The 13,269-nt window shown below is 41.4% G+C and overlaps 1 protein-coding gene across 1 annotated transcript in view; it reads right to left on the bottom strand.

The window, feature by feature from the left end:
* Nucleotides 1-236: 236 nt before the first annotated feature.
* Nucleotides 237-13,269, bottom strand: part of VAT1L (vesicle amine transport 1 like) — a 56,301-nt gene continuing 43,268 nt past the window's right edge. The window contains exons 8-9 of the mRNA XM_005490062.4: nucleotides 5,085-5,168; nucleotides 237-3,090 (exon numbers count right to left, since the gene is read on the bottom strand). Coding sequence (XP_005490119.2) covers nucleotides 2,992-3,090; nucleotides 5,085-5,168 — 183 coding nt within the window. The 3' untranslated portion in view covers nucleotides 237-2,991. The remainder of the gene's footprint in view (nucleotides 3,091-5,084; nucleotides 5,169-13,269) is intronic.

Genomic DNA, 13,269 nt, shown 5'->3' with positions numbered 1-13,269 from the left:
GAATTTCTTAGACTGTGACATTCCAAATTTTAGATCTACATTGTTAATGGTCTGTAAAGCAGCACACAGCAGTTTTAATAACCTCCATTTACTCTGTAATAGTCAAAATAAATTATTTGTATATCCCACAGTGACCAAAATGGAAAATAAGACCCCCTCACATTTTCCTCTTAAGCAGTTCCAAGTCAGTTCCCTAAAGTGACAATAATACTAGAATAAAACATAGAGACCAAGGATAATGCTATGCTCAACATTTTATTTATATTTTTGTGTAAACATAATTTGCTTTGTAGGCACAATATAACAAAAGCTCTAAAGCAACAAATACAATTAAACAGTGTTTCAGTTCACTTCAATCAGGCTTAAGTTAAAGAAGCTTTCACAGTTCCTTTAAGGCAAATTGAGAAATAATTTGTTTCACTTGAAGAAACTATCCAATTGTCTCAGAGTTGTTTAAACAACACTGTCAGTAGTAATCACAACCCTTCATTTCTGCTACAGTAAGACTTGGTCAGTGACAAGCCTTGGCTTCACCAGTTTGACCAGCACAGCCTCCATCCCAGCCAGTGTGACACTACTGCTTGTGGTCTCCTGAAAGGTACTTAGGGCTTGTGGGCCAAATTCTGCAAGCACACACCCTGCTTCCAGAATGGGTGCTGGAAAACTTGCATTAATATCAGCAGCACCTTCCCTCCATGCTCTATTGATACCAGCAAAGCACAGAGCAGAGTTCAGCTTGCTGATGGTCACACTCAGCTGCACTGCACTCAGGTACTTCCAGCAGCACTCCTTTGTACTCACTGCAATTACCTGATATTCTGCTGACCAGAAAATGGCCCTAAAATTGGTATGAATTAGCATGAAGAGTATTTTTTGCCTTGCTAACAAAACCAGAAAGAACTAGCCAAAAATTATGTGATCGTTGTCCCTGTGGTGTCTGTGGCCATGACCAAGATCACCCATATTTGTCTTGCAGGGTAATTTAGAAGCAGAGCCCACCAGACTGTGGTTTAGAACAGAAGAATGGGTTTGCTATTCTGCTTGCCCTACTAATTTAAGGCCTTGAGAATGCCACTTACTGCCAGCTCGAAGGTCACCAGCAATATTGCTCACTTTGGCATCAAATCAAAATTCCTAGTTATGTTAAGGTCTGTTGCAGGACAACATCATTACACTAGCTGCAAAACAAAATTGGGCATGTTTCCTACTGCTGTCAGCTGATGAGTCATGAAAACCTAATGGCCCTCCTTAAAAGTCCAACTGGCAAGCCCAATAAATGGAAAACTCTCACTGAATACGTATTTTCTTCTGTGGATAAAGTCCCTGTTTGGGCCCAAAATGGCACTGGAAGTAGAGGAAAGTCCAGCTTGAAAATAAACTCAACTATAATGAAGTGAAGAGAAAAATGAAGTTCTGGTTGGATCAATAGTTCAACAGCTTTTTGGCATTTTTCCCCACAGTTATTTCTTGCTGTTATTTTTGAATTTGTTTGACCCAAGGGGAACTCCTTCAGAATGAACCATCTGCACAATTATCTGACAGTGACTTCATGAGCACAGTGTAAAGAGATGGACATTAATACTCAGGCAGCAAAACCAAACAAACAGAAAAAACCTAACAAAAAACTTCTAAAACCACACATAAAAGTCATCCAGACCCAGAAGTCCTCTCACACTGAGAAAACCCTGAGAAGCCCCCACTTTTCATTTTTCTGTATTAATTTTTAGCTTCTATCATAACATGCTACTTGTAGATTTGGGCTAACAGCTAATCATGTCTGGGTAAATACCGTCTTTTGAAAAAATAAATATTTATTTGAAGCTGTAGGCATTATGCAAGGTCTCTGCCAATCCTTCAGCATTTCTACTGTATGTGATCACAGTAAATTTATAATAAATGTTTTTACAAGACAGTTGAGGACCTGAGTAGCTGCTGTTTGGATAGGGGAAGGACATGGAAAAAAAATTTACTTTTTTCATGTTTAGATATAGCTTCCACTAGTGGGAGGTAGATAAGACTAGCTGGTCTTTGAATACTTGATCCTGTAAATAATTATAAATGTAACTGTACATAAGGAGCAGAGCTTTTGATAGAACAATTCCCTTAGATAGAAGTTATCCCTGTACATGATTTGTGGTGGGATTAAGGCCTGAACCTCATTTTCTACAGGGTTAACTTCTGCAGGAGTTCAGCTCCAGCCTGACAGCTGACCACACATTAGCAATTTCAGAGCAATAAACTCCATCACCAAATTTCTTTCCACATCCTGATAAGTGATCCTTACCAATGCAATTTAAAAATGAAATTTAAAATTGGTTTGAATTTGACATATGAGTCAGTATGTCCTTACCAGAAGATGTTGATCAAAACCTCTCAATCAATGATTTCTTACACAATTTCAGATTCCATGATTCTTGATGAGGTACTTTTGAAAATGAAGTTAGGATTGCTTGTGAAAAGATGAAGTATGACTGAGGAAAATAAAAAGTAATCTTTGTTGCAACTTTTATTTGTGGTTCATTAAAGGAAAACCATTTTAACATTGAAAATCCAGAAACAGAAAATTATCTCTCCGGTTACTAGAATCTTTCAGACAGCAAGTAGGGAATTTTTTTTTATTTTTACTGTTTCCAACTTGCAAAAAAAAGCCCAAACCTCCCAAATAACTTTATGCAAGATGTCGGAATTTGCATGAGAAAGATGCCCATCTAAAATTACACAGTAAGTTAATAAGGCTTTCAAACAAGAACAGAAAAATCCATGGGACTCCTACAGGGAAACTGGGCATTACACAGAAACGTGGTAATACTGCACTGGATGAGAATGGCACTTGAGTTCAAAACAACGATGATCAACAGCTCATAGCTCAGCTGACTGCAAACAAATACAACACACACTGTACTACAGCATTTGTTCACTGATGCACAGAAGAGATTTCCCAGCCTCGTCCCCTTCTCCTCTTGGCTCCTGCTGCCTGCCCAGCTCTGGCTGCTACTGGATGAAGGGCATGCGCTCCTTGTTCTCGTTGTCGCCCTCGTGGTCCTCCTCCTCCTCGCCAGCCTCGCTCGTCTCCGTGCTGTCGTTGGCCATCTGCACCATGAAACATCAAGGACATCACTGCACCTTCCTCACCCCTTGGCTCCTCCTCATTTCACCTGGATTCGCTGCATAAAGCGACTTTGGAAACTCAGGGAGACGGGGCTGCCACAGGAGAATGAGCATTCTGCCTGTGCACAGCCCCTGCACACTTCCAGCCAAGCCTGCAAGCTGCTCCCCCACGGCTCACAGCTCCATTTCCTAACAGAAGGCTGTCTGGAGGACAGCTGCACACGAGGACACTGCTCTGTACACTTGTAGTAAACTGATAGTAAGGGCCTTGTATAGGAAACACAGCTGTGTAGGAAGTTCACAGAACGCGGCACCTCTGTGTTACAGTTCCTGTACCTGCTCTAATAGATGGCCCCATCTGAGGCACAGAGTGAAAAATCAGGGGGCAATTTCCTTTCTTTTGTATGTTAAAAACCCAATGAAACTTTACAGATATAGATGCTGGCAGGATACACCCACGACAGAGTGCAGATCCCAGATCATACAGGAGTGGGAAGAAACTGCATTTTCATATTTTACTGAAGATGCCTGCACAGGCAATTGCAGAAATCTGTAGCTCAGAACAGCATTTAAGGAGTACACAGTGTTTTTTTATGTGTAAATATTTATTACAAGCTGTGTAAAGGTGCAGGACCCTCCAGCACTTCCTCCTGTCAGTGTGACAGGTCTGTGGAGGCACAAGAGTCTGGTTCACTGGATGGGTTAGTGTTTAACAGCACACATTGGTGTGACTGGATTCTCTTATACACCCATGTTACCTCTCCTAGGACACAAGAAGATTCTTGTATTAGCTTATAACTATTTCAAACCAAATAAGCAAGGGACCCATTTCCTTCTAAAGAGAAATGCAATGATGTTCCTTCCTTGACTGATTATATTATTATTATTATTATTATTATTATTATTATTATTATTATTATTATTATTAGTCCTCTCTTAGGACACAAGAAGATTCTTGTATTAGCTTATAACTACTTCAAAACCAAATAAGCAAGGGACACATTTACTTTTTAAAGAGAAATGCAATGATGTTCCTTCCCTGATTGATTATTAGCCGCTGGTGGAAATAAAAATCTCAAACACAGCCTCATTTTAATGCAGCAAAACCATTGCTCTGACGTTACCCAAATATTTGAGTTAACAGCCTTTGATAAAAGTGTATTGTTCCACATGTGAGGTCCTCAAAGCCTTCCTTTTCCTTGCAGGGAGTTTGTATGAGACTGGGGGGCAGTTTTAGAGTAAGAGCTTAACTCTAGGTCTAGGTTCTTTCTTTTCTTTTGAAACAGGAGGTTTCTCAGGTCTGAAAGCAAACTTCATGCATCGTATTGATTTAAAGTCAGGTTTGCATTACCTTCTTTACTGCCCTTTCCTACACCATCAGTGAATGCTCAGGAGAGCCTGGCTTTTATTTACCACTGCTCTCTGAAAGGTTTCTGGACCATCCTAAGTGCTCCAAATCTAGTGGACCAGAGCTCCATCACTAATGTCTTCCTTCAGGATATTTCTGGACATATTTATATGTTATACTTCATATATCAGACAAATTAAATTCCTACCAAAAGTATACTCTACTGTGGGCATCAGAAAGCACTTTTATGTTTGCCCACTGCAGCAATACTGACTGGGTTTTTTCCTGTTCAATCCACCTATTAATATGGGAATTTTTTAGCTGGAGAAGTGTCCGTTTGTTTACCTCACAAGGACAGAAAGAGATGTGGCAGTTTTACCCCAGCCCAACACTTGCTGGCACGTTTTTGGAGAAGCAGGGAGTGATTCAGTAGAGAGAAGTAACTGCTGGCACTTCAGCCAGTACATTTCACTGGGGTTAAATGCAGAATTTATGGTTACTGGTGGAATCTGGATGCTACAGATTTAGAAATCAATGTCAAAAAAGCATGACAAGGGACATGTGTCCAGCAGTCACTGCCAGGCTGAACCATGCCTGGCTGTATATCATGCCTGTGCTTTGCACTCACCAGGGGAGTGGGTGCTTTCTCCACATCCAGAATGAGTTTTCCTATATTTCCTCGGTCATGGATTCTCTGCATGGCCTCCTTCACCTGAAAGAAAGATCACTGTTTAGAATTTTCAGTCACACCCTGGGAGAACCCTGAGTCCCTCCCTCCCAAAACCTGTGAGACATTTAGGGCGTGCTCTGTGCAAGGTCACTCAAGGAGCTGCCCGAGACAAGACCAAGAGTTAAACATTTTTAGTGAATTTGTAAGGCCTGGCTTTTGCACTGTGTTTGCCAAAATGGGACGTGAGTCCTGAGGACAGTCTCTGAATAGCAAAACACATCCATAAGGTTGATGCAGAACCAAAGTGATGGATAGCTCAGGTGCAGGGAGAAACACAGGATCAAGCAGGTAATTCCAAAGGGTTGTTCATTGCAATCCATCTTTGCAGAATATTTATCAAGACATCCTACTTTCACTGAAAATATGAAGCATTTTTCTAATTGACCTATGATGTTTTTCAATTTCTTATGGGTTACCACAGAGGAAATGCCATGCCCAGGCTATGACTGGGATTAATGCAATACTGTGGGTCTTGCTGCATAGGTAAACATTTATTTCATTTTTTTTTTGGTCACTTTTTCCCCTTATTTTTTAAATAAAAATGTTAAATACGTGGTGTCCTACCACATCACCAAACCCATCTGTTTAACAGCTGGCTGCAATTAGTGCCTGTGAGAAAAGCACAAGAACCTCTTCTTACAAGTGCACTGGAGAGAGGCTTGTTGTGATGTATGAACTTTCCCAACTCAGGAGAGCTCATTGTTGATAAATTGAATTTGTGTGTGAGTGTGGTGCACTGAATGTTTAATGTGCAGCACAGAGACCACTGCTGGGTCACAGAGTGCCCAGAGCAGCTGGGGCTGCCCCTGGATCCCTGGCAGTGCCCAAGGCCAGGCTGGACACTGGGGCTGGAGCAGCCTGGGACAGTGGGAGGTGTCCCTGCCATGGCAGGGGGTTGGAATGAGATGAGCTTTAAGGTCTCTTGCAATCTGTGGTTCTATAAATCACTAAAAATTGGAAGATGTCAAGAGTTTCCTCTCTTTCACCATGGGAAACTTCAGGAACTGAAAATGTGCCCATAAAGGGTCTCCCATATCCTCATCATGCTGCTCTTTGCCAGAATAACAGGGTCAGTTGAGACAAAAATGAGTTTTATGTTAATAGAATTTAGCACCTGTGACACAGTTCTATTAAATATTTTAAGAATAATGGCATATATGTTTGAAAGAAAATGCTGAGCTGGGGCCTGATGGGTCCCACAGTACATTTAAAAGCCTGAATCGGGGTCCAGGCCCCCAGAATATTCCCTGAATGTTTAATAGAGAAGGAGTTATGTGATTTTTAAAGATTATACAGCATTCAACTTCCAAGTAAATTGAATAGATGCTGGGCACAGCACAAAATGTCTTTCTCATCTGTCTGCCTTACTTGGGAAGCTGACTGCAGTGAACTCAGAATTACTCCCTGAATTTCAGAGGTGTTCCCTCAATTGTTAAATACCAGACTTAGGAAAAATTCTACTAGAACAGAAGAAAAATTGCACTGCAAAAGCAATGGCTTTTTAATTTAGGACATTATTGTAAATTCACCTCAGAAAACACAATCTTGTGAATCCCACTGGATAGCAGGCTGACCTCAAGGGTAGTCCACAAAATCACAATACCTTTTATGAAGCTACCTTAGAGCATAAACAACACTCAACTATCCTGTCAGACTGGCTCTGCACTGTGGATAATATTCATTTCTCCAACCCTGATGCTGGAGAAGCAGCAGCTGTATAATTTTTATGTCTGTTATTACCCAAATCAAGCTTTTAGGAGGTTACAGCACAGAATAAACAACAGAATTAGAGAAATCAGCAAACACACTTGCCTGTCCACTGAAATTTATAACCAGAACATCATGTGGAAAGCAGGGCATGCAACATTTATTTTAATTTGTACCACATCGTATTTAGCTAGGCAAATTTGAGAAAATGTGCTTTTCCTGCTTTTTTCACAATATCAAATTGAAGCCCCTGGAGAAAGGTTCAGGAGTTGTTTCCAAGACACTTGTAAGGAACTTGCAAATGCAAACAGCAGGCAGAGGCAGAGGGAACAATAAAACTTGTAACAATAATAGTGGCTATGGAATCCAGATGGAGCTATTAAAATATATAAAAACATTGAGAAGAATTTGAAAAGCTGATACAACATCTGTGCCTTTTAGTGCTATTTGCAACTCACCTAGCCAGGCAGTCCAGCTCTGTCCTAGTGCAATGCCATTCAGCACATGATGTCTGAGCTAAGAGACCATGAGCTATTTTAGAAATGAGTAATTTTATGTTTATGGCTGCTAGCAGTCCACTTGTTCAACCAAGACTGCAACTGCTTGTTTCCCAAGGTGCCTATTAAAACCATTCCCTCTTCTCCTATAGGGGACAGAGAGGATTGAAAACCTTCTTTGCTGTGCAAGTATGGTTCAGTTGTTCTGCACAGACTATAGGGAAACTTTTAGGTTTTTTCTGTGCCTTTCACAGAGGGAGGAGCTTCTGTGAGTTTGTTCCCCAGTGTTTGCATATTCCTAATGAAGAGAGTGCAGCCCTCTGTGCTTGGTTAAAACCAGACCCAGGCTTAATTGGTTGTACAAGGAGGCATGTAGAAATTCTGGAATTTTCTGGAGGTTCCCTGAAGAGTCTGAAGTTTGATTGAAAATAAACATCCCTTCCAGCAGAAAGAATCACAAGGGTTTCCCTCTTCTTACAGTATTCTGTAAGAAGTATCCCTGAATCTCTTTTCACCAGTTATTCCACATTGGTTGCTATATTGTTTGCATTTGTCAGCTCAAGGCCAAGCAAATGGAATTTACTTTTTTTCATGTGAATGAGTTAATTTAAATTATTCTTGTGCAATATCATCCTCAGAGGAATCTTGGACTGGAAACAGTGCAAAGGGGTATTCACTGATATGAAGAGTTTCCACTGGAATAAAGGACAAAATTCCATTGTCCTGTGCTTGGTTTCAGTACAGCTCAGCCCTGAGAGGGTCTGTGTCTGACCTAGTGCCAAAACACAGATTTTAGCCTTGAGAGCCCTCAGACTGACGCAATGTCTATCAAAGTTCTGCAATGGAACCACAACTATTACACATTAGTAGACCACCGGTCCTGGCAGTGATACAACGAATTGATATACATTGATATATATATATATATATTGATACATCTCTCAAGCAAACCCATATTTCAATTTCTCTTCAGTTAATGATTTGCAAAGTTTTTATTTCATGGAAAGCAAAAGGGAATCCTCTACAGTAACAGTCATAAACCATCTCCCACTCCTGAACACAGCACCTGTGAATGCTCTGGGAGCATGGCATGATTTTATTGCAGTTATTCTGTCTTTAGTGAGCTGACAGCAATTTTCCTTCTAAGTCAAATACAAGCTTGCACAGAAAAAAGAGAATAATAATTATGTCAGTTTCTTCCTTCTACATAGTAAAGTACTAATAATAGCAGATAGTGAAGCACTACCACAGCAAGTAAGAAACCAGCTTTCAGGAATCACAATATACCCACAAATGACTTAGAGAAGTTTAATGAAGTTTCTGTCAGTGCTCCTGACTAATTTGCAATAATTTCTCTTTGAGAAATATAGGTTACAAAAGCTCCAAATTAAACATGTTATTACCTGTGACCACTCTGACCAGACAAAAAAAGGTTTTCCTATTGAAATTAAAAATAGCAGGCACTACACAATTTTTACTCAAACAGTACCTGCAATGCTAAAACAATGAAAACCAAGGTGTATTCCAAGCAGAACAACCAATATAACATGCTGGCATTGTATTTGCATGTTTGCAGCTGGCTTCCGATTACTCTGCTTTTCCACAGCTTTTGATGTAAGGGTGTAAAATCAGTCCATTTAAAATCAACTAAAAGACTCTTTTTTCCCCTGAAATACATACTGTACATCTGCCTTAATTCTCCTTTTTTTCCCTATGTTCTCCTTGGATTTCTCTTGTTTTCCCAGGTGGAATCAGTAACTGGGACAAATTTCTTGTCTGGCTTTTCATCTTAATTCTTTCATTTCAGGTCTCCACCTCTGCTGTCCTGGTTCCTTTTCCTTTGGAAAGTTCCTGAATAGAGACACTTTCCTGGGTGTGAGTCTGATCCTCTATAAGTAATACATGCCTGAAACAAGCAATTATGCTCCAACTTTGTATTGCTATAGTCAGGCCCCCACTTACTTACCCATTTTACTACCAAACTAATTTTGTTGTCTGCTTGCATTCAAAATCAAGAGCCAACAGTAATCTCTACTGACGTATTCATAAATTCTTGCTGACATTCAGTTGGCTCTGGAACTTCATTTTGCTGGTAGAACATAGCAAGAGCAGTCTACTGCTTTATAAATACAGGGAAATTTAAGTGGAAAATGTATTACTAATCATCTGCTGCACCATTTATGAGTGTGAAAGAGAAATGCAGCCTACCTAAGAAATGGATGCTATTTTCAAGCCTTCGGATGTTATTTTAAACATAATGATCCATTTCTGTATTTGGCTCTTACAAGGAACCAGTCTCAGGAGTAAAATGAAAGAGAATGGGAATCTGGATCGTGAAACCACTGGCTCTGCCAGCATAACACACTGGGGGCTCCAGGCCCACGTCAGTAATGTGGAGTTTAGGAGGGAGAGACAATGAAGGCAACGTGCCATGGAAAAGCTTCCTAGTGGAAATGTCACAACACAATGTTTTCATCATCCTACATGAAGTTGTTTAGCTCAGTAATGTGATTAATTTTATTGATTTTTTTTCGGTGAAGTTCTACATTAACTTCAGAAAAAAAAGCCATTGAAAGACACTGGTGCAGGAGAAGAGTGGATTTTCTTTAGCTGCATGAGGCTGGATGCAGTCTGTTGCACAAACTCCTATCTACAGATTACAATTCCATTTTTGCAGACAACTTCTTTACCTCTCACTGTCAGCTAAGGCAGGCTTATTGGCAGAGGGCTTTGCCCTTGCTTTTCTTGAGGCCCTCTGATGACAATGTTATTCCCTGAGGTATTTGAAAGGATTTCTACTCACAATAAAGGAATCCTTCACTCCCCTTTTGATAAATCAGGCCATGGTACGAAAGGCTAAAGAATCTTATGCTAAGATTACAAATTTAATCCAAACCAGGAGTGATATTAATTCAATTATCTTAGTGTAATCTGTAAAACTCCCCAGTCATTCCAACACTGTATCATGAGCTGTCAGAAAGGTTATCAGCACCCAAAGGAAACATCCCTCAGTACCAGATGGGCACAGTGAAGCAGAGCATCAGCTCAGTTTATGATCTACAATTGCAATTTTCCCTCTCATTAGTTCCACACCTTTAGGTTCAAGATTACTGTTTATTTTTATACATCATCTCAAAGAATCACCTTTCATCCTCTGCTTACACACTGAAAATGTCCAAGCCTTCCAGCATGTCATGACTGTTCCCTTCTAGCCATGAAATAATCCCCTCATAAATTTTAAGCTGTGCTGCACACATCAGCCTAAAGCCTGCTTTTCCAGCTACACCCCTCTCTTTAATCCTTCAGCTGATTCTTCAGACCAAAAGCAAAAACAAAAGGAGCAACCATCACTCCCTGCATCTGGCCCCCAACCCAAGTCCCATCAGCTCACATTCCCTCCTGTGAGCACTTCTGCCCAGTATTGGTTTTAAACATCCATTTTTTGGTGTTTTTTTCCACATAACAGAGTGTCCAACACAGACATCCCCAAAGCTGGTGCTCCAGAGATTCTTTACAGCAGTTCCCCAATGTCAATGTCACTGCATGCCCCAAACCCAGTGACACTGCTCTCCTGCTGGCTCACCCATTCAATCCTAGCTTTGGGCAGTTTCTGAAGCCTGGTCTGTGTGTGTCATTGAGGGGTTTATGTCACATCTACAGAACCCCCCCCTGCTCCTGCTGCAGCCTGCTCACCACAGCTGCCGCACCCAGAAATAGCAGCAGCACCTTCTGACCTGCTGTCGTCATCCAGCACATTCATAATTAAGTAAAAGAGGTGGAACAAAGCATTTCACCTCAGCAAAATGACTTCATCTTCAGCCTGGCTGACTTCTGTTCTCCAGAGAATATGGGGAGGAAGGAGGGAGCACCCTTTAGCCTGCTTAACCATCAGAAACAGAACCATATCTCTTATCAAAATGTTTGTGTGGTCTTTGGTTTGGTATTGTGCAAAACAGATCCAAACTGCACTTCACAGTCCCATTGTGATGTTTAACAGAGGTCAGAATGGAATGCACAGCACGACAGTGACTTTTGGAGGAGAATTTTGAATATCCTGTATATACAGACAGATTTCAGCCCCTGCTCTACTGCAGTAATTTCCCTGACATCACTAGATTGCACATGAATGAGGGAGAGCAGGTACTGGGAGGAGAAAAAGGAATACCTGGAGTGTTCCATAGCCTTCAATCACTCAAACAAATGTTCTGTAAATGAATATTATCATTCAAGCATGGCTTTTACACAGATCAGCACTCTCTGACCACTCCTCCCACTCTGAGCATGAACTTTCCATCAGGAGAACTCAGTGTTTGCCTTAGGGCAGCCCAGAGAGCTCCCCCCTGTCACCCCTGCCCTGCTCCTCTCTGTGCAGCTCAAACACAAATGAAGGATTGAGCTGGTGTTTGAGTGCAGGCTCTGTCTGCAGGGCAGGGCTGTCTGCACGAGCATTGCTCACCAACAATTAATTCCTCTCTGAGACGCCTGCAACTGTATCATCCTGCAAAATCACATGGACAGGTCTCCATGGTGACAGTGCCATGAGCTGTGCAAACATCAGCTGGCTAGGCAAGGTTACTTTGGCAACCCAAGTGTCACAGGTAATGATCCAAATCTCCTTCACATTTATGAAAAAATAATCTGAATTAAAAACATGCCTATTTTTCATTCCAGGGCTAACTCTTTTCTGTTGCTGCTCATAACTGGCACTACTGCACTGAGCCCAGAGCTACCTCCATTAGAATCACAAACAATAATATCAAGAATAATTATTTAAGCATTATTTCTAGACAGTAATGAAGAAAAAAAGAGGCATACTGCAGTTGATTCTAGCTGAGATCCCACATAAGCCAAGCTTTAATACTACAGCTTTCATTAGTGCTATAGAGCAGAATAATTTTTATCAGGCTCACTGCTGTGTTCTATTACAAAGCTATGCTGTCTTTAATATGCTTTGTGAGCTGCATTCTAATTGCAGATGCACTTCTCAGACCAGGAGAAGAGTTTCCTTTCATGTTTTTGGTATATATGGCTTTTAAAACTAACAGTGCAAAGAAAAAACCCATCATCCGACTTGTGGATTTTGTCTGTCTGGTCTGTGGCAGGGAAGAGGCTGCAGGAACCAAGGGCAGCAGCTCCTGAAGCTGCTGGCAGCTCTGAGGGAGCCTGTGGTGCTCCACTCCCTGCAGCCCCTGCCAGGCTGGCAGGGCAGGGGAGCACTGGGCAGAGGGAAATGGAAATAGAAATGGAAATGACCCTGTGCAGCCGAGGGAAATGGAAATGTCCCTGGGAAATGGAAATGTCCCTGTGCAGCCAGCCAGCCCTGCTGGGGTGCCCTGGGCTCAAGGAGGGGACAGCCATGGTGTGTGATCAGTGCAGCACAGCACCACAGCTCCCTGGGCAGCCAGGACACACACGCGTCAGCAGCCCCTGGCTCCTCAGCTCACAACTCCCTTCTCCTCCCAAAACAGGCATCTGTCAAAATCTAGTCTTGTTGTTTTCTCCTTGATAATCTTTAAATGTCTCTCTCATGTTTATAGAAGATGATGTTGTCTGGTAAAATTTCAGTGGGAAACATGCTGGTTTTTGTCAAAGCCTTTTTGTTTTTATTTTTTTAAGGGAGTTTGCAATACTTCCCTTTCTCAGGCTGTCTTCCGTACAAGCTTTTGTAAAAAAACAATTTTCCTGTGTGATTAGTGACAGTTATCCTCCCAGACACAGTTATTTGGACAAAGCCATCCTTTGCTGTGGGGGATTATTTCCCTTGAGAGCAATGGAATAACCTGTATTCAGCACAGCACACTTCCCTGGGAATGATCTGCATTCCTGATGGGAATATTTCCCTTGCACTGTGTAGCAGAATAGCCAGCAGAAAAGTGCTT

The sequence above is a fragment of the Zonotrichia albicollis genome, chromosome 13 (assembly GCF_047830755.1).
Source record: "Zonotrichia albicollis isolate bZonAlb1 chromosome 13, bZonAlb1.hap1, whole genome shotgun sequence".
Taxonomy (NCBI): Eukaryota; Metazoa; Chordata; class Aves; order Passeriformes; family Passerellidae; genus Zonotrichia; species Zonotrichia albicollis.
Note: the sequence above shows the minus strand (reverse complement) of the source record. Positions and strands in the feature narration are given on the sequence as shown.